At 33.6% G+C, this 21,897-nt stretch overlaps 1 protein-coding gene and 1 pseudogene across 4 annotated transcripts in view; one reads left to right on the plus strand and one right to left on the minus strand.

The window, feature by feature from the left end:
• Positions 1-730: 730 nt before the first annotated feature.
• CCDC102B (coiled-coil domain containing 102B) overlaps positions 731-21,897 on the minus strand; it is a 298,146-nt gene continuing 276,979 nt past the window's right edge. For all 4 annotated transcript variants that reach the window (XM_065533649.2, XM_045378146.3, XM_074022345.1 and 1 more), the window contains one exon: positions 731-2,176. In XM_065533649.2, coding sequence (XP_065389721.1) covers position 2,176 — 1 coding nt within the window. In that variant the 3' untranslated portion in view covers positions 731-2,175. The remainder of the gene's footprint in view (positions 2,177-21,897) is intronic.
• LOC123570134 (U2 spliceosomal RNA) lies at positions 11,615-11,716 on the plus strand (annotated as a pseudogene).

A 21,897-nucleotide genomic window follows, 5' to 3' on the forward strand; every position in this document is an offset into this window, starting at 1 on the left:
TGAAAGAATGTTGGCATATATTTTACTATCATACTACTGAAGAAAACGTATCAGCCAGTCAGATTTGAAATAAGCAAGCCAATCACTGGTTTATGTTCTTTAAAAATGTTAAATAATCCTTTAAATATTAAAGTTATTTATAGTTTCCATAAATAATACTTAAAAATTTCTCTGTTGGGAAAAAATACATTGATTTCTAGAAATTTTCTGTAAGAAAACATATACATTGATTTTAAACTGAATATGATTTAATATTTTTTGCTAAGTTCTATTTTAAAAAATCTTATTTTAGGCAATGTCCTTCGTTAAAATGTTACCTTTAAACAAATGACATGTAAAAATGACATGAAGGCCGGGCACGGTAGCTCATGCCTGTAATCCCAGCACTTTGGGCGGCCAAGGCGGGTGGATCACAAGGTCAGGAGATCGAGACCATCGTGGGTAACATGATGAAACCCCGTCTCTACTAAAAATACAAAAATTAGCCAGGCGTGGCGGTGCACACCTATAGTCCCAGCTGCTGGGGAGGCTGAGGGCAGGAGAATGGTGTGAACCTGGGAGGCGGAGCTTGCAGTGAGCCGAAATCCCACCACTGCACTCCAGCCTGGGTGACAGAGTGAGACTCTGTCTCAAAAAAAAAAAAAGAAAAAAAGAAAAATGAAAGACATGAAATGTGAAATTTCAAAAATAAAAATAAATGTGATATAAATTAATACAAAACACCAAGAAATGATAATGCAAAAGATAATGTCATTTATTAAAAATTATCAATCCTAAACATGAAGTCTCTGCTGTTTATATTGTAATACTTAAAATTTCAAGCCATCCAATTATTTTGCCATCTTAGTTTTGAAAGACTATATGAATTTTGTACGTGTAAATGTTGAATATACATTTCGTAGGTTTAAAAGGACTATAAAAAGCAAGACCATAGGTAAGAACCTGAGCCTAATTTTTTAACTTGAGTGTCAGATCTATGACAGGAGATTTGCAATAATTAAATAACATCCTGAATCAAAAGGGCATACAGTTACTATGTCACAGAAGCAACTGTTTTGTATACAAAATTGAGCATCAGACTTCCCACTATTCTTTTTCAAATATGGTGAAGTCTTTATATTGGAGCTCAGAATTAAAGGTGACAAAGTGGACAGAAAAGGGTCTGTGGAGTATGGTAGACATGGACTTGAAAGTCAAGACCACAATGTTCCAATCATGTGAAACTGAACAAATTCCACTATAACCTTGATTTGCTCATCTACATAATAGTGATAATAACACCACCCCGTGAAACCCACTGAGCGCAATGGACAGCATATGAAAGCAGTTAATGAAGGCGGGCTACGTGTGCCACCGAGTGGCATTGTTCCATGTTGAGCCATCTTTCTGTAGGCGCACCTCCTATCTATGGCAGGTATCAAATGCATACCAAAGACTAACTTGGTCACCAGGCTTAATTCTTAGCATGAAACTCATTTTTTAAGCCTTGCTATAAAGATATTTTTTTCTAGGAGAATTTTATAAGTACATAGTGAGCTTTGTGCTCATATTTGGCAGTACGCATGGACATAACTTCCAAAATCAGCTGTGAGATGGCTGAGCTCAGCATCCTGCTATCCCATAGGAAGGCAGAGGAATGAAAGCCACATTTACATGTTGGTTAAAAGTTATACATACATGCAACCAAACACATTCAACTGTATTCCTCTTTTAAAGCAAAATATGAGCAGGTTTAAAATCATTCAACTCTTGTATAAACACGGTATGCCAAATGAAATTGTATAGGATAGCTACATTTCCAAACTGATAAAAAGGCCATAATTTAAAAATAAAAGAACCATGGTACCCCATATAACATAGGCTAGAAAATGATAAAATCACAACAATAAAGTTAATTATTGAGACAATAATATAAATCATTAAACACACAGATAGTAAAATTCTCAATAATTGATTATAACTTTATCTAAATGCTTAGGTTATCTAAAATGAGGAAAATATTTGCATAGAAGGCAACATTACTTGACACTCATAATCTGCTAGTTAAGCTGAGACGCTAGCAATGCCATAGAACAGAGAATAACAGAGCCAGGTGACAATCAGAAAATGCAGTCTTTAAGTTTTTCTATTCCACTTTCAAACTTTGAAGGGTCAGTCGTATAGCTGAAGGTATCATCTAAAGTAAGAAAAAAAAATTGGTAATTAGGTAGACAGAAATATCGTGCTTTTCTTTATGGACATCATAAATCAAGTTAATGTAATTTTACTATAGCTTTAGCATATATGTGCTTACAGAAAAAAAAACAAACAAACTATCATTCCCAGGTAGAAAGTATTCTCAGATGGAATCTTGTGCAAATAACCCTAAGCATATTGCTAAATATACATTAATTCATAATAATATATTTTGTAGATTAATATGCCTAATTTTGGATTTTAGTTCTTTCTGTAATCATATGTCAGATCAAAACAAAATCTTCTTGCATATACAAACTGATTACTTGAACTTTCAAATGCATCATAAAGACAGGAGTAAAGTTATTAGTCGGAAGTGGGGCCTGGGGCCCTCCAGCAAATTTATGGTAGATTACAATGGAGCCACTTTGCTAGAAGAAATGCAAACACCATTACTAAGCTACACATTTGGCATCTCTATTTTAGGTGTCAAATGACGTACCAGTTTGATTTCACCTAAGCCTTCCCTGACATTGTGCAGTCTTTTTGATATCCCTCTTACATGCTAATACTACAATCTGAAAGTCCAAGAAGAAAAGGAAATAGGGAATTTAGGAAGGATACAGATGTGGGACTCAAAGATCTTCAAGAAAGAAAAGAAAAAAGATTGGGATATAATTTGTGACAGCCAGTTTGTTTGTTTGTTTGTTTGTTTTGTTTCTCTGGGATAGAAACCAATAAAAAACAATGAAAAGAAAAAATAATATAATTTAATAATGCCAATATTTTGCCCATTTTTATCAATGGGTAAACAGTAAATGTTTTCACTTTCAATGGAAGAAAAATTCATTCAGATGTCACAAGGATTTAAAAATAACTTTAAGTAAATAGCATCTTTTGAAACAGAGTGTTTAAGTCTTTCTGATAAGACTATATAGTTTAGGAAAGGAAAATAAAACTGAGAAAGGACTGAGTAGTAACTAATATGACTTATTCTGGAAGGTAAAGTAAGTGAGTTTATAAAAATTATAAATAATATATTGTGTTCTAATGGGATGTCCACAAACTATTCCTGTCCTTGTCTTGATACTGGAGATTTGGATTCTTTACTTTTTATAGTTCTCTCTCTTCCCCTCCCCTGCCTTCCTTCCTTTTCTGAAAAATAGTTTCTGCATGCTCAGTCATGACACAATATAATTTCCTGGCATATGGGAGCTTGTCTTCTAAAGAAATTAAACACATTGAGCAGACTCTCAACCATAATAATAATAATAAAAATCTATCAGAAGTCTAACTGCAATAATATACCTAAGAAAACAGACAAAGCATATATTTCGAGTTCTTTTCCAGCTTAGCATATATTTCTAGTTCTTTTCCAGCTTAGCATATAAGTATTGGGAATAGTTTCTTGCTTCATGATTCTAAATATAAGCACCAATTCCCCTTACAGAAGAAGAAACATATTAAGAAAAAAATTAAACCTCACTTAAAAAAAATTTAGTGGTGGACATCTTACTACTCCTGCAATGAATGTTTTACCTCCGTTGAATTATGTAAATGGTTTCAGGGATTTGAAAATAATTATTTCAGTAAAAGAATGTAGAGCTCCTGAACTGGCATAATTTCCCACAAGAAAAATTAAATCAGAATTATGTAAGTACAGCGCTGCAAATCCAGCTGGCCCTAAGGCAATGCCTGGGAAGAGGGAGCATGCAGCATGCCGTAAAATCTCCACTCAAGCTCTGCCTGTCCTCTGCAGTCGAACTTGTGTGATCATTTGGAGTAATACCACAAGGACATGAAGCATCCATGGTGTTGAAAAGGCATACAAATAAAAAGCAGTAGAATATTGCGGCAAGAACTCAAGCAGAGTAAGAAAATGAGGGGGAAGAAATACACTATATTAAAAGCAAGAGAGATTGGAAAGTATCTAACAAATGTAAGCTTGGTCTTTGTTGAAGCAAAGTGATTTATAGAGGAAAATAAAAATCGTAGTGAGTAGTAGTGACACTAGGATGCTAGACTAAACGTGTAGTCTCTACTTACCAAATTATTCATATGTTTGGAAATTTCTCCTTTCAAAGCAAAGATCCACAGGGAGGGTTTTTTGAAACCATTTGGACTTCCTAGTCAAACTATGGTTCTCAGCCATGAGATTCTTTATATTATTACAATTAATACTAACCACCAAGTAGACTCAAGTCCCCTCATTTACTTTTTGTTTGTTTGTTTGTTTCTTTTTTGAGAAGGAGTCTCACACTGTCACCCAGGCTGGAGTGCAGTGGCACCATCTCGGCTCACTGCAACCTCCAACTCCTGCGCTCAAGTGATTCTCCTGCCTCAACCTCCTGAGTAGCTGGGACTACAAGTGGCACCACCATGTCTGGCTAATTTTTGTATTTTTAGGAGAGATGGGGTTTCACCATGTTGGCCCTCCCCATGTTGAACTCCTGAACTCAAGTGATCCACCCACCACGGCCTTCCAAAATGCTGGGATTAAAGGTGTGAGCCTCTGGGCCCGGCCTTCGACTCCCATCATTTTTTGTACTGTATCCGTACATTTCCTATTGAGAACTCAAAATTATGTAATTTTATTTATATTTTCATTTAATTTTTGCTTCACTACCCTCCCCAGTAGACACAATCACACCCAAATTTCAGTGGCCATTTCTGTCATGTCTACTGCATCTTCAGAAATTGCACCATATTTGAAACAGAAAATGGGACCCACATATTTGTTTATTTAATGAATGCTAAATGATAGACCTAGGTCTAACATAAAGCAGAGGAAATTATCTTTTCTTGAGAGAATATTGGTAATTGGTAATATGTGCCATGACTTGTTAGCATGTCCAACCTTCAGTTCTGTTTCCATTTTCTAAGAATTTCTCTTACGTTAATGAGAAATGAGAACAGACTTATAAAAATATGGTTGTTTATAATAAGTTTAAAATAATAAAATAAGTTTAAAATAATACTTATAATATTTTAAAATGTGAAAGGATAAAACTAAATGTTTAACAACAGGAAAGTAATTTTAAAAAATAGTATGTTAATATCTTAACATATTATGAATCTATTAAATGGTGTTTTAAAATATTTGTAAAATATTAAACATACATTTTTGATGAAAAATGCTCAACTTTGCATAGACATCAAAATTGTGACTCTATAATATACATCGGCATATATTTAGTATATAAATATATATTATTTAGCATACTTATGAGACCATGGGTGTGTGTGCCTGTTCACAACAAAGTTGTATAAGATACATTGTAGACATTATGAACTCTGGAGACAGACTACAAAAATGCCAATACTATTTCCGTCACTTAGCAAGTTACCTAAATCTCTTTTTCTTCAGATTCCTCCTTTGTGAAATGGCAAAAATATAAAGTTGATGATGAAATTAGATGAGTTAGTTTTTGCTTAGAAAAAATGTATAGCAGAGTATTCCACAAGTCTTTATGATTATTTAAATACACACATAACATTATATGTACAAAAAAATGTATACACACATGCAATCACAAAAATATGCAAAATAGAGCAAAATATTATCAGTGAACAGTTTTTGTTTCTGAGATTGTGGATAACTTTTGTGTTTTACTTTATGTGGTCTAAAATTTTGTCTGGAATAAGTAAATATTGCTTTTATAGTTATAAATAAAAACTATTTTACAAGATATTAAAAAACAGGTGGACTGAGATAACATATACACATATATAATACATACATACATAATGCTTAGAATAGTGCTGAGCATATAGTATTCATTTTAAGAGTGTTTAAGTTAAAATAAATGACAATTGAGTAATTGGACATATTAATGCGTAACTTGAGAATACGAAGCCCAAGGAATTTGCAAGAAAAATGGTTAAAGACAAAAATTAGAATTGTAAGAGCAGACAATACTGGCCTAGCAATGTTTGGGTTTGTAATTCTTTCAAAGGCTTGAGTACATGCAGTCGCCTACATGGAAGGGACCAGCATAAAGAAAAGGTTGGAGAACGTATGAAGAGAGACAATAATTTTTATGACAAAGTTCAGATTCCAGATAAGCTGAATAAAATAAGATCAAGAACAAAATAGGATAATTTTTTTTTTTTTTTTTTTTTTTTTTTTTTTCTTGAGGCGGAGTCTCGCTCTGTCGCCCCGGCTGGAGGGCAGTGACGCAATCTCGGGTCACTGCAAGCTCCGCCTCCCGGGTTCACACCATTCTCCTGCCTCAGCATCACGAGTAGCTGGGACTACAGGCGCCGCCACCACGCCCGGCTAAATTTTTGTATTTTTAGTAGAGACGGGGTTTCACCGTTGTCTCCATCTCCTGACCTCGTGATCCGCCCGCCTCGGCCTCCCAAAGTGCTGGAATTACAGGCGTGAGCCACCGCGCCCAGCCATAAATTTGTTTTAAAGAAGAAAAACTTGTATGTAATTCTGGTATAAGGAAGGTAGGGCTGCAGGCAGATAATAGAGATTTGATTTGTAAATGCAAAAAGCATACCAAGTCAAGAAATTCTCTATTGCTCTGCAGAATCAGACGTTTAAGGTGCATGAAGATGGCCACTCGGGAACGGTGGTCCAGCAGAGAAGGCTGGTGGCTCCACGTAACGACCTTGGTAATGGGTTAAATAGTGGCAAAGACCTCGTCTACCATTAGGTCTAAGTGCGGGTGTCAGTTGAAATAGATACACTTTGGAAGTGAGCATTAGCAGGTATATAGGAGAAGAAAAGAAAAAGGTAATATTGGAATTTTGCAGGGTGGATCGTTCAGAAACACTTGATCACCCATTTTCAGACTTTCCTAATATAACCATTCTGTAGCTCAGTGAATAACTGCTTTCACACTCCAAAATATCTAATCTCATGGTTAAATTAAAATACAATGAAGTTTGGTACTCTTTTAAATGATGAATGTAATCCTAATTTTTGATATTAAAAATAGGGTATAATATTTTTAATAACAAGCAAAACACATATGCAGTTTATATTTAATCACTATATAGGTAACTTTCTCCAATATATGACCAGTTAGTAAATAACTTAGGAAACTAAGTAGAAACATCAATGGACCATCCAAAGTTTTAATATCCTAATTTGATAAAGTCCCTTAGCGTTCTAACCATTGTAACTTACATTTGCAAATTAGTGCTAATAAAACCCATCAGACGCTGGCTTCTCATTGAAAATATTTGTGGGCATTTTTTGGCTTGTGAAATCGTGCCTGTAAATTTTATTACTGCTGAGTCAACATTTCTGATATCTTTTTAAAAATTTAATATTTTTAATAAAAAACATACACACTAAATCTTAGATTTTGTAGAGAAACTCTAAATTTTTGACTCCATGACCAGAAATAATATTTGACAATATAGTTTAAATAAATGAAGGTCCTTATTTTTAGGGGTAAGAGGTGACAGACTTTTAAAAATAAATGTAATAAATAAAGCTAACATTGCTGAAATGTGAAGAGCAGAGCTCAAGCAAATTTAATGCAATGAAGTATATAATGTAAGCAGAAGATTCAGCAGGGTAGGTGGATTCCAATTCTGCACTTAATGTCTTAAAGAAGTTAAAGAAGCAACTCAGCAACTTCTTTTCTTTTCATTTCTCCCTTCTTCCCTCCCTCCCTTCCTTCCCCCCTTTCTCTCTCCCTCCCATAAGCACATTTCATTCTTTGTTTCTGAGCCAGAAATTCTATAATACATAAGTGAGTTACTGAATATTAGAATACATATAGCTATTTTTATTTACCATGAGAAGACATAAATAAAGTGTAATTTTGTAAAAGTTATATTACAGATTATCGGCATTCATGTTCTTACATTATTTCCAATGAATGGGGAAAGTTAGATTTTGCATGGGTCACTGAGATGTTTCCATTATTCTTATAGTGAAAAATGCAAACTCTGCCAACTTTCTGCTTATACATATGCAAATTTACCTTAATAACTTAGACCACTTTCTTTGTACTTAATATCAGCATTTTTCAAAATGGGCATTTCTGAAAGTGGAAGACGCTTCTTAAATTGGAATACCTTGTCACTATTAATTTTTGCTAGTTGAGTGTGTCAATTACATATGTCATAAAATGATTAATCATCAAAATTTAATAACCATAAGTAAACATGGAGCATCTGCTGTGGTACTAGAAAATCATCCGTGATTCAATCAATATTTTTGTCCTCACATCTGACTGTGTAAGCAAGTTTCACAGCAAGAGTTCTATAGTGTTCTTGACAGACGTGGCAATAATAATGTTGAGATAATATTGCAAAAGTGAAGAGCTGCATGAATATTCTAATCCCAGGTTTCTTAAGCAGTGAGTCCTATGTGCCTATGGATTACATAAACTAAGAAATATAAACCCATGTCGTACAAATGACTAAGTTTAATATTAAATCATGAAAATACAACAAAGAAAAAGATAATTTAAGGTATAAAAACCATGAAGAGAAATAGTTCAGTTCATTGACATGATCTGCATTTTCTCCTAAGCAAGTCAATTTTAAAAGAAATATCTAAATTATAATGGGAGTTATTGAACAGTCATAGATATGGTAGCAGGAAAATATATAAAATATTAAGATTCATTCCTGTAATCCCAGCACTTTGGGAGGCCGAGGCGGGCGGATCACGAGGTCAGGAGATCGAGACCATCCTGACTAAACACTGTGAAACCCCATCTCTACTAAAAAATACCAAAAATTAGCCGGGTGTGGTGGCAGGCGCCTATAGTCCCAGCTACTCAGGAGGCTGAGGCAGGAGAATAGCATGAACCCGGGGGGCGGAGGTTGCAGTGAGCCAAGATCGCGTCACTGCACTCCAGCCTGGGCGACAGAGCAAGACTCCGTCTCAAAAAAAAAAAAGATAAGGTGAGAAGAAATGGAAATCTACACACAAAAGGCATTTGCAAAGTGCAGAGAATGTGGTAAATTTATCAGGAAGATGAAATAAAAATTTCTATAATCATAGCTTAATTTTAAGATAGAAAAATGTAATGAAATATTCACAAATATTATGTAATATATTAGATTACAAATTATTAATTCACATTCCAGGTTACTTGAAAATAATAGAGTATATTTGGGTGTAAATGGTTTATTTATTTTATATTAGAATGGAAAACAAATATAAAATTTAAGTTCCATTACTCTACATAATTTTTACTTAGCATAATCTGGTAATTGTGAAGAGCTAGACACACATCTTAGGATTCAAGGCCATTGCTCTTATTTTAGAAATAACTGTGGGTACAACAATGGTAACATATTCCTTAAAATAGATCAAATGCCTTGCTTTAATTCTATACAAAAATCTAGCACTGAGCTAAGATATTATGAAAAATGATAATAAATATAGTAATATTTAAAGATCATAAATAGAAATAGCATATATGATTGATTAAAATGATTAATTGAATATATTTCACTTATATCTATTTGTGTGGGTAAAAAACATTAGATCTCTTTCTTTTACCTCCTCCTATACCTCAATTCTTATCACCAAACTGGACAACTTTATATGTTAAAATAATATATGTATTTTTGTATTTCTGTATGTCTGATAAAAGGGCATATAAAAATGCTCTAGGCAGCTGTACAGAAAATTCTACTAAAGGTACAGCCACCATAATAATGGTGATTGTGAGTTATTTTGTTATAATATAAAATGGCAATTAAATACTATTTAATATACAATGTGATCATTCATTTAGGAAGTTGATTAATTTGGTTTTAATTTCCTTTTTCTCTGTAACATGAAGAATTAAATAACCATAGAATGTTTTCTATTTTATAATCTTCTTAATCATTAAAATAAGAAAAAATATTTAGAAATACATAGATTACTAAGAAGAAAATTTGCCCATTCATATTGAAATTTTTCTTCTCCAAACCAAAATAAGAGAAAGACTATGAAAGTTCATTGAGAAACAATGTAAAACAAAATACTAAATGCAAATAAAATATATGAAAACTGGTCAGCCATTTATTTTCCAATAAATGCAAATACACACACACACACAAACACACCCCTCAAGAAAAATTAAAATGTTTAGTCTTGCAATTTTATCCTTTAACATGTCAGAGCTTTCCTATTGCTTTATTCACCTTGCCTCTTAAACTTAAATACGTTTTCGTACTACATCAGCATTTTGATTCATGACTTAGGAAAAAAATAACAAAGATAATGGCTCTATTTCTGCAGATCTTGTAAATATTATTTATTCAATCTCAAGATGCATTTCTGAAAGAAATATCGACTTACAAATATAGAAAAACTGGCAAGCTGACACTTGTTTAACATTGCCTTGCTTTTACTCCATTATTTTTTTCTGGTACTCAGTTTCTCCCCAAAAATATATTTTACAAAGTTGAAATATACCAAATGACTTATGTTTCACATTTTCAACACAAAATTCCTTGCCCACCTGCCATGATATAACATTTTTATAAAATGAAATAAAGAAAAGAAACTGCTTTACTTTCTAATGGAAAATATTTTTCATTCAAGAAAATTGTTGCCCTTCCCATGTTTATTTCTTATACACATGATATATTCCAGAAATTGATCTAGGTGTTAGTTATAAAGCAAAGAGCAAGACAAAGAACATTCTTGATCTCATTGCGCTCACAATTTTTTTTTTTTTTTTTTTTTTTTTTTTTTGAGAACAAGTTTTGCCCTGTCACCCAGGCTGGAGTGCAGTGGCGCGATCTCTGCTCACTGCAGTCTCCGCCTCCTGGGTTCACACCATTCTCCTACCTCAGCCTCCCGAGTAGCTTGGGACTACAGGCGCCCGCCACCATGCCCAGCTAATTTTTTGTATTTTTAGTAGAGATGGGGTTTCACATTGTTAGCCAGGATGGTCTCGATCTCCTGACCTTGTAATCCGCCCGCCTTGGCCTTCCAAAGTGCTGGGATTACAGGTGTGTGCCACCATGCCTGGCCGCACTCACTATAACAGATACACATATACCCCATATGTGTGCATCTGTAACTATTATTCTATAAATACAATCAAAATACTTCAGTCTCAAAAAATAAATAAAAAGGAGACCATTGGTACTTGGGTTTTCATATTGTTGTTAGTTCATTTTAGAAGTAATGTAAATTATCAGACATATATACAGCACTTGACCATGTTTTTAAATGTGTTAATTATTCAGATAAAAATATCAGAAGGAAAAAGTTCCTAGAAAAATGTTAAGGGCATTTAATGATGTATTTGACATTAATTAATAGAAATTACAATTCAAAGGTTATTTCTTCATGAATTTAGTTGAATACATGCTATTTGACATAAAATGTTTCACAATATCAGCAAACATGGCATATTATCTATGCAATAATATACATTATCTTAATTATTACGGATGTAAACGCCTATTGACATCTGATGATATGGAAGTACCCTTCTTTTTTAAAGCATTTTTCATTGCTTCTCAGCCTTTTGGCTAAGATCAAGTGTAGTATCTGTTCTTATCAGTTTAAAACTTATTTCAGAAAAGACATAGTTTTTCTTGAAATTTATTCTCTTTGCTGTCTTTGATGTTAATTTCAGTACAATTTGACAAATTCTATGCAGATCTCTTGGTATTCTGGGTAAACGTAAAGATTAGGGAGAAATGACATTCTTATTATAATGTACTATCCATAAATGCAAGCTCCTCGTTTATTTACCACTTCTTTCAAGACCTACAAAAATTTTGTAATCTTCTCAAAAAGAATTTCACATATACGTTTGAATTATTGAAATACATCTAAATTTTTTGTTCATAGGTTTTAGATAATTATTTTTTTTTCTTCAACTGATGTTTTTCAGAAGAATTTTAAGTTTCACAGCAAAATTGAAAGGAAGGTACAGTGATATCTTCTCTAGCCTCTGGCTCCACACATGCATAGATCCCCCGATTATCAACATCTCCCACCAGATGACATTATACATTTGTTACAACTGATAAACCTACACTGAGAGATCATTTTCATCCAGAGTTCATAGTTTATGTGAGGGTTCACTCTTGGTGTTGTGTGGGTTTAGACAAATGTAAGTAACATGTATCCCTCATGATAGTATCATAGAGGGCAGCTGCACTGCTCTAAAAGTCTTCTGTGCTCTGCCTATTCGTCCCTTTCTTCGGCTCAACCCCTGGCACCTAGTGTTCCTTCTAGTGTCTCCATAGGTTTTCCTTTTCCAGAATATCACATAGCTGGAATTTTTAGTACTTATCCTTTTCAGATTAGCTTCTTTCACTTAGTTTTATGTATCATTTTGTCCTTGTCGTCTTTTCATGGCTATCACTTTTAATGATGAATTGTATTACACTATCTGGATGTACCACAATTGGCGTATCCATTCACCTACTGAATGACATCTTGGTTGCTTTCAAGTTTTGGCAATTGTGAATAAAACTGCTATAAACACATGTGCAGATGTGTATGGACATAAATTTTCAACTCCTTTCGGTTAATACAAAAGAGTACAATGAATGGGTCATACGGTAAGGATACATCTAGTTTTGTAGAAACTGGCAAATTTTCTTCCAAATTGGCTGGACCATTTTGCATTCCCACCAGCAATGAATGAGAGTTCTTGTTGCTCCACATCATTGCCAGCCTTTGGTGTTTTTGGTGTTTTTGATTTTGGCCATTTTAATGCATATTTAGTGGTATTTCATCGTTGTTTTATTTCGCAATTCCTTGATGATATAGGATGTGAAGCATCTTCTCATATGTTTATTTGCCACTTGCATGTCTTCTTTGTTGATGTGTCTGTTCAGGTCTTTGGCTCATTGGCTTGTGTTCTTATTAAGTTTTAAGAGTTCTTTGTATATTTTTAATAGCAGTTAATATGTCTTCTGTAAATATTTTCTCCCAGTCTGTGGCTTCCTTTCTTATCCCTTGACATAGTCTTTCACAGAGCAAAAGCTTTTAATTTTAATGAAGTCCATCTTATCGATTATTTTTTTCACAAATTGTGCTTCTGGTATCACATCTAAAAAGTCATAGCCAAACCAAAGCTCACCTAGACTCTCTTCTATATTATCTTTTATGGGTTTTGTTTTGTGTTTGACAGTGTGATCCATTTTGAGTTAATTTTTGTGAAGCTTGGAAGGTCTACATCAAGATTCTTCTTTCTTCTTTCTTCTTTTTTTTTGCATGTGAGTATCCACTTGTTCCAGGATCATTTGTGGAAAATATTTTTTTCTTGTTGTTCTCCATTGTTTGTGTCTTTGTTTCTTTGTGAAAGATCAATTACCTATATTTATGTGAGCCTCCTTCTGGGATGTTTATTCTGTTCCATTGATCTATTTTTCTTTCACTAATGCTACACTGTCTTGTTTACTGTATTTCATAGTATGTCTTGAAGTCAGGCAGTGTCAATCCTCTAATGTTGTTCTCCTTTAATATTGTGTTGGCTATCCTGGGTCTATTTCCCTTTTATATAAACTTGATCATTAGATTTTCAGTATCCACAAAATAACTTGCTAGAATTATGAATGGTATTGCATTGATCTATAGACTGAGCTGGAAAGAACTGATGTATTGATAACTGTGTCTCCTATCAATGTACATGGAATCTCTCTCCATTTATTTAGTTCCTGTTTGGTGTCTTTCATCAGAGTTTTGTAGTTTTCCTCATTATAGACCTTGAATACCTTTAGTTACATTTTACCTACATGCTTCTTTTTGGGGTGGTAATGTAACTGGTATTCTGTTTCTAATTTCACATCTCACTTATTCATTGCTGATATATAGAAATGTGATTTTTTTTTTTGTATTAACCTTGCATCCTACAAACTATCTTGCTCATTAGTAGCAAGTGTTTTTTTTTTTCAATTCTTTTGGATTTTCTAAAGAGACATTAACAAAGATAATTCTACTAAATCTTTTCCAATCTGTATACCGTTTAGTTACTTTTCTAATTCTACTGCATTGCATTAGGGCTTACAGAATGTTGTTGAACAGCAGTAGTGAGAGGGGACCTCCTTTCCTTGCTCTGGATCTTAGTGGGAAGGCTTCACGTTGTTCACTGGTGTTATATTTTTAGATTGTCTGTTGAACTTTCACCAAAACAAAAACACGTTATTTTCATTTGTGTAACTTTTCTATACATCGTCTTGGATATGTATTTTACCACTACATAATAGTAAAATAGGTCTCTTTTTTTCCAACATTTATATCTTTTTTCTTGCTTTATTACTATACAATTTTGCTTTACTAAGGTATAATACAGATTAGGAGAGATAGTAGTAATGTTTTCTGTTGTTTCTGTTTGTTTCTGAATTCATTGAGAGGTTTTGTGCTTCTGTGCTTTACTGTGAAGAATAATATTTGCTATACATTTCAAGTAGAAATTTAAACTAGGTTAAGGAAGTCCTTTTATGTTCCTAGCTTTTGTCATAAATACATGTCGCTATTTTTAAATGGTATTATTTTTAATAATACCACTTTAAAATCATATAATCATGCAACTTTATTATAATAATCATATAACTTTCTCAGTTAATTGGAGTGGTGAAGTTAATTCTTAAATTTTCTGCTAGAGAAACTTATTTGAATTCTGAGACTAAACACTGTTTGATCTTGATGAGTATTTTATAGCAATTCTGGATCCTATTTTCCTGGGTCATCACTTAGGATTTTTGTTGTGCCCATAATGATAGATTAATCTGTAATTCTCTTCCTTTCTTTTAAAAAATAATTGAGACAGGGTCTTACCCTGTCACCCAGGCTGGAGTGCAGTGGCACAAACCACGCGTTACTGCAGCCTGGATCTCCTATGCTCAAGTGATCATCCCACCTCAGCTTCCCAATCTGCTGGGACCTCAGGCAGACACTGCCATACTCAGATGATTTTTTGTATTTTTTAGTTGATGTGGGGTTTTGCTATGTTGCCCAGGGTGGTCTTGAACTCCTGAGCTCAGGCAATCCACCCTCCTAGGCCTCCCAAAGTGCTGGGATTACAAGTGTGAGCCACCATGCTCAGCCTATAATTCTCTTTCGTTATATGGTTCTAATTAACTGTCAATAATTTACTATCTCATAAAAATGTTAGGAAATTGGTTTTTTGAGCTTCTCTAAAATACGTTTTAAAATCTGTTCCTTAAGTTTCTGGCAAAATTCACCAATAAAACCCAGCTCTATAACATGGCTTATTTGTTTCAAGGAGGCATACGAAATTTAATGAATGAGCAAAATACCTAATAATTATTTTACGGTTCTTTTTTGTAAAATACTAGAAATTGTTCTCTACAAAATTTAATATCACTTAAATTTGCAATTTTAATGGTCTAAACTTTTCCATAATCTTCACATTTTATAAATATCAACTAAAACTTTAGTTATATTCCGTTTAAAATTTTTAAAAGTTATTTATTTGGGTGTGTTCCCTCTATTTATGTGATCAATTAGGCAACATGCTTTTGATTTGATGAAAAAGTTTGGAAATCTTGTGATTTTCTTTAATGTTTTTGCTTCCTCTCTCCACTCCGCTTTGTAAGGGATGACTTTGATCATCATCACCCTGAAGGAGTCGTATTCCCAGTTTCCACTGTCCATATTTGGATCCAGAGACAGGCAGTCCCCCAGCTACAGCTCTACTGCTATTGTGCGTGTCTATGTTGTTTCTGGTCAATGGAGACTTCTCTTTGTATCACTGAACATGTCTGTGTTTCTTATTAAGTTTATCAGAATAGATTTTAGGGCAAGACACAGGGGCTCAAACCTGCAGTCTCAGCACTTTGAAAGGCTGAGGCTGGAGGTTTGCTTCAGTTCAGGAATTCTAGACCAGCCTGGGCAATGTAGCAAGACCCTGTTTCTACAAAAATTCCTTTAAAAAATTAGCCAGTTGTGGTGGCACATGCCTATAGTCCTAGCTTCACAAAAGGCTCGGGGTGGAAGGATCCTTGAGCTTAGGAGTTCAGTGTTACATTAACCTGTGATTGTGCCACTGCATTGTGCCTGGGCAATAGAAGGAGACCTTCTTTCTAAAAACAAGAAGCACAAAGCCTAGGTTTTATCTCCAACTGAGTTTAGGGCAGAGGAAGAAAGAGCAATGAATAATCTTATAGTAGTATCTTAACAAGGATTGCTTACTTATTTTTATGTAAGCAATCACTTTATATACGAAAATTTAAACAATTTTGTCCTATTTGATTTTAACATAACGTTTGAAACACCATTTTATATCGTTTAGTTTATATTTTTATTCAGCCAGAATCTGAAAAGAATTAGGTAATTAGACCACCACTTTCATTTTTCTAGATTAATAATGGTCCATAGGCAGCAATACTGCAAATGTAACTTATTGTACTGAAACAATGACTCATTTAATGGTTTGTAAGTGACCCATAAAAGGTATTACAATTTTAGAAGTGTCTAATATAGTACCCAAAAATACCTAGGAAAAAATGGGTCACTCTGTAGGCAAACCTCTATGTCCTAAATAATAGTGGTAATAAAAATGATTCAGAGACAGAAAAAAAATTTAAACATTAAAAAAAGATTTCAAATATATTTTCTAATTTGATCATAATTTCAATTATGTGATATAGAGCATAGATATATTTCCAACTCATATATTTAAATGATTATATACACACATACTAAAGTAAATTGACTTTTGCACATTACATATGAGTCTTCTTCAAAATATGATATTTTATTTACTTGAATGCATCTATCCATCCATATAAAGATTTTCATTTCTTTGATGATAATATAACTAATGAGAAAATGTGAACACTATAAAGACAAAAAATGTTTAATACATCTTTCTTAATGTTAACTAACATATTTTTTTCATAAGTTTGGTTCTTTAAAATCAATTTTATATTTTTCAAATTTTGTCTAATACTCAAAATTTCTTATTTGCAGTGCCCGCAAATGTGGATCATTAAAGCACACAGGGATAAAGACACAAATCCAATATATAACATAAATAATTCCAATTATGATAAAGGATCCTGGAATCCTTTATCATTTTTCAACATTCAAGGAGATATAATCAATATATTCAAGGAAATAAAATATAATCTTTTATCATTTTTCAACATTCAATGAAATGAAATAATAATTTTTAATTGTATCTTTTGAGTGTTTAGCTTTCAGAAGAAATCACAAATGAAACAAAATATGATGTTGGTGCAAACCTAATTATGGTTTCTGCCATTAAAAGTAATGGAAAAAACACAATTATGTTTGCACCAACCTAATATACGTACAATTTTTTCATATTTCTTTGTAAAACTGAGATAACTATTGTCATAAGATTATAAGTAAAACAATTCAATATAGTGTTAAATTATATTAAATATGAGAAAACAGTTTTTAAATAACAGGCATAGAATAAAATACTCTTCCTTGTGAAATAGGGAGTTCCTCAACACTGGAGTGATTTCAGTGCAGACAATGTTATCAGTAGCATCATTACATGAAAATGATGATTGTGGTTTCTTCTAGTTCCAATTTTCTAAAATTCTTTAACAATATTGATTCTCCATTAAGCTTCAAATGTTGATTTCAAAAATCTTTCTGAACTTAAATATTATTTAATATGTTTTTCATTAACTAATATAATTGTTTAACACTTAGTATATACCAATAGGTATTTAATACTTTATACACTACATATCAAGAAGCAGCACCGGGCACAATATGGCAAAAAATAAAGATAGGATCCTTCTCCTCATGATGTTTATATCTAGTAGAAAATAAAGATGTTACATAAGAGCATATACCTGTACACAAGTGGGAAGTCATACTTTGGTGTGTTGTGAATCAAAAGATCAGGGTGCTATGAGATTAAGGGTAAAGTTCTATGTGATCAAGAAATGCCTCATTGAAAGAACATTTAAGTTGTCACATAAAGCAAGAGAAGGAAGTCAGGGGAAAAATGATGAATACAATGTCATGGTCATAAAAAACAGACTGTACAAAAATATTGCTATGGGCAAAGCTGTGCAGATTCAAGAAATTAAAAAAAAAATCAATGCTACTGAAGCATAGAGCAGGGACAGAGAGTGCATAGAAAAGCATTTAGAAAGCTTACATCATCCTAAATTTTATAGGTCAGTGTAAGGAGTTCAAAGATTTATTCTAAGTTTAAAGAGAAGCTATTGAATAGCTTTCACTTGCAGAGTGACAAAATTGTGGCCAGGTATGGTGGCTCACACCTGTAATCCCAGTGCTTTGGGAGGCTGAGGCAAGTGGATAACTTCAGGCCAGCCTGGCCAACATGGTGAAATCCCATCTCTTCTAAAAATACAGACCCTGTCAGAAAGCCCATCTCTAACAAAAATACAGATGAGAGAGAGAGAGAGAGAGAGAGAGAGAGACAGAGACAGAGACAGAGACAGAGAAGAAAGAAAGAGAAGAAAGAGAAGACAGAGAGAGATGAAAGAGAAAGAAGAGAGAGAAGAAAGAAAGAGGGAGAAAGGAAGGAAGGAAGGGAGGAAGGAAGGAAGATAAATTGTGTTTCTAGAAGACAACTGTTTAATGTAGAGTGTGTCCTAGAAGTGGAGATATGAATTAGAAGCTATTGTAGGACTCCAGAGAAGAGATAATAATTTAAACCAAAAAAATTAACAAAAAGACAGAAAGAAAGTTTAAACATAGAAGGAGATTTAATCAAATTTTCGGATTTATTAGGGAGTGGCAGAAATAGATGTCAAGAACTTAATAGTTTCTGAATAAAACAAAGTAGCTGATATCAAACTTATCCAACAGCTGTAAACAATTATAAACTTGGAGCAAAATGTATTTTAAGAGGTGTGAAAACATGTTTGAACGCATCAACCCACACTATGATATTTAAGAAAAAGGAAGCACATGAAGTAAGACTTACATTAACCTTGGATTTTTCACTAGGGGAATGTTTCAAATTGCTGCACAGATAAAGGGAGCCAGACAGAGAGCAAAGGTCTCAGTATGAGTGGGAGGAGAAATCAGAGGTCAGAGTCTGGGGCTGTGAAAGTGGTAGGGATTTGGATGGCAAAATATCAGAAAGGAGGAAAGTGCCAAGAAGTCCTCCGAGCATCTGCATAAAATGTTGCTGAGGGCCTGTGACAATTTTTCAGTTGACCGTGTGCGGGACAAGATGCTAAGAGGTCAAGCAGTAAACAGCTGCAGAGAACTTATGAGCTGAGTTTCCAGAGGCCTCACTCAGGAGGTGTTGAAGTTCCTTCCCAATCATAGTAGAGAGAGTTGGTACACATTAAGCTTCAGTTGAGATGCCAGAAACACCATTCCTACAAGTAAAAGCATGTGTTACTGGTAAGTCCTCTCTTTCAATATGGGGATAAGTTAAAGAGTTGAAGGAGACCTGTGCTAAAATGGCTTAAAACCCAAGTATCAACAGAAAAAGGGTGATTCTCTCTTAATAGCTTGAAGAATAGAATCTAATATTCTTGGAGGATGAAAACATAATGCAGAGTTGCTGTACCATAACATATAATGTCCAGCATAAACTTAAAAATTATAATGTGAAAAATGTATGCATAAATGACTGATAATCACAACAAACCTATCAGTGCAAGCAGATGCAGAGAAAATCCAGATGTTGGAGTTTTAGAGAATGATTTCACAATAGACAAGATTTATACATCGTGGAATATATAGAAAAACATAATCATGCTGGATAAACAAGTGGACTATATTTCAACAAAAAATATCATCTCTATAAAAAATCAAATAGAAACTTCTCATAAAAAGTAATCAGGCGATTTGTCCAAAATCAAATCCTTGTAACTACTAGAATTAAAATTGAACTTTATTTTATTCCTCAAGTGTTTATTACTGTTTTTTTTTTAAGAACTTAAATATTCTTTACCTTAGTTTACTTCTTCACTTTCCAATATGATAGCCCCTAGCCACTCAGGGCAATTGAGTAACTACAATGCAGCTAGTACAAATAGAGATGAGCTGCGCTAATTGTAAAATAAATACAAAAATAAAAACAGCTCATTTACAATATTAATGGCATGTTGATGATGGTAATAGGTTGCATATGTTGGGCTAAATAAAAGATATCATCAAGGTTAATTTTGTCAGTCTTTTTGTTCTTTTTCAATGTGACTCGTAACTGTGAATCCACTATTTCTATTGCACAGTGCTGTTCAAAATTTTAATTTTCAATGCTGGAAATTGAATAGAAAAGATAATATTTTTCTAGTCAGCTCCTTCTCAGGTATTTCTTAATATTCTTCACTACTGAAAATCTGCTGATCTAATCCACTGTTGAAGCGATGGGGAGAGCCTTAGAAATATGAACATATTCTACGCATTGAAAAATTGTTCTGTTTTTGTTTTAAGAATAATGTATTATGTTTTTGTTATCAAGTATTCTGTACTGGAAAGGCAGAATATCAAATCCCAAGTAATAACTAATTGATCTATAACAACCACAGCACAATTCTAGACCATAAACCACTAAAAAAGCCAGTTAGCAGCTGACTGTCTTTGCATAATATTTATACATTTATGGCCATAAAATACCCAAAATACCGAACTTCGATGATTATAAAGTAATATAGTAATTTTGGTACAAAGCATACCACAGTCAAAGCCAAGTAGAAAACCTTTAACACGTTGGGTCTGAAGTCAACTGTTGATGCTGTATATGCTGAAGCAGTTCATATTCTTTTTCTTCCTTGCCAAGAGTTCCTGTCAGAACAGGAGGAGAGAATTGCTTTGGCAGAAAGGGATAGAGAGCAAAGGTGGAAAATGGGAATCATTCATGTGGTGGCATAAAAGCTGTCAACCAAAATGAAGCACACTCTTCTGAACTGAAGGGCAAAGAAAAACTAAAAGTAGGACAGAAAGCAGGCGAAGTAGGGACATCTGTGGAATTGACTGAGGGAGGAGAAAACCAGAGATCCTCATGGTGCTGAGCTGGGCATGTGCGTTCTGCCACTTTCTGACAGCACCCCTGTGCTCTATTCACACCAGAAATGTTGCACCCTGATAGTTTCCAGTGCTGCTGAAGTGTTTTCAGCTTTTGCAAAGTTTAGAGGGCATTTTAAAAGAAGAATGTAAGAAACCATTCAAAGATGGCTAAACTGGTACGACCTGAACGCTACACTTTAATGCCAACAGTTTTATTCTCATCCCCAATTTCGGTGACTCATTGTCTAAATTGTCAAGGGAAACTCTCATTTTTGCTGTAAGTTTAAGGTTATCATATTTTCTCTATTCAATTTGAATCATAGATGATGAGTACTAAAAAAAATTAAATTAATGCATTATAATGTAAGCCATTTGACCTGAATAAATATCTCCTCGTACAAGGCGGGGAGGGAGGGAGGGGGACAGAAGACAAATAGTTAACATAATTTTTTTGAAAGCAAGAATATTTGCTCAAAGAGAAATAATATATTAGAATCGGAAAGGATATAATATTTTTAGGGTTCAGCATAAACATTTGGAGAAAATTTAAATTTGGATCTTGTGTGTGTATGCGTGTTTAATTCTGTTAGGCATCACCTGAGATGCAATGTAAAATGACATTTATAAGGGAGGTGTGGAATGTGGTAGGGAGAGAGTATGTTTAGTCAATGATGAAAACAAAAGGAAAGAGTTGTCTAATATTAGAAAAAAAGATACAAGGAAACCCATAAAACGTATTTTTAATTTTTCTTGAGTACGGAATACTAGCAACAATGAAGATTTAACAAACTTTAAAAGTTTTCCCAGAACTCAGAGGGAAAAAACAATCTGAG

The sequence above is a fragment of the Macaca fascicularis genome, chromosome 18, assembly GCF_037993035.2.
Source record: "Macaca fascicularis isolate 582-1 chromosome 18, T2T-MFA8v1.1".
Classification (NCBI taxonomy): Eukaryota; Metazoa; Chordata; class Mammalia; order Primates; family Cercopithecidae; genus Macaca; species Macaca fascicularis.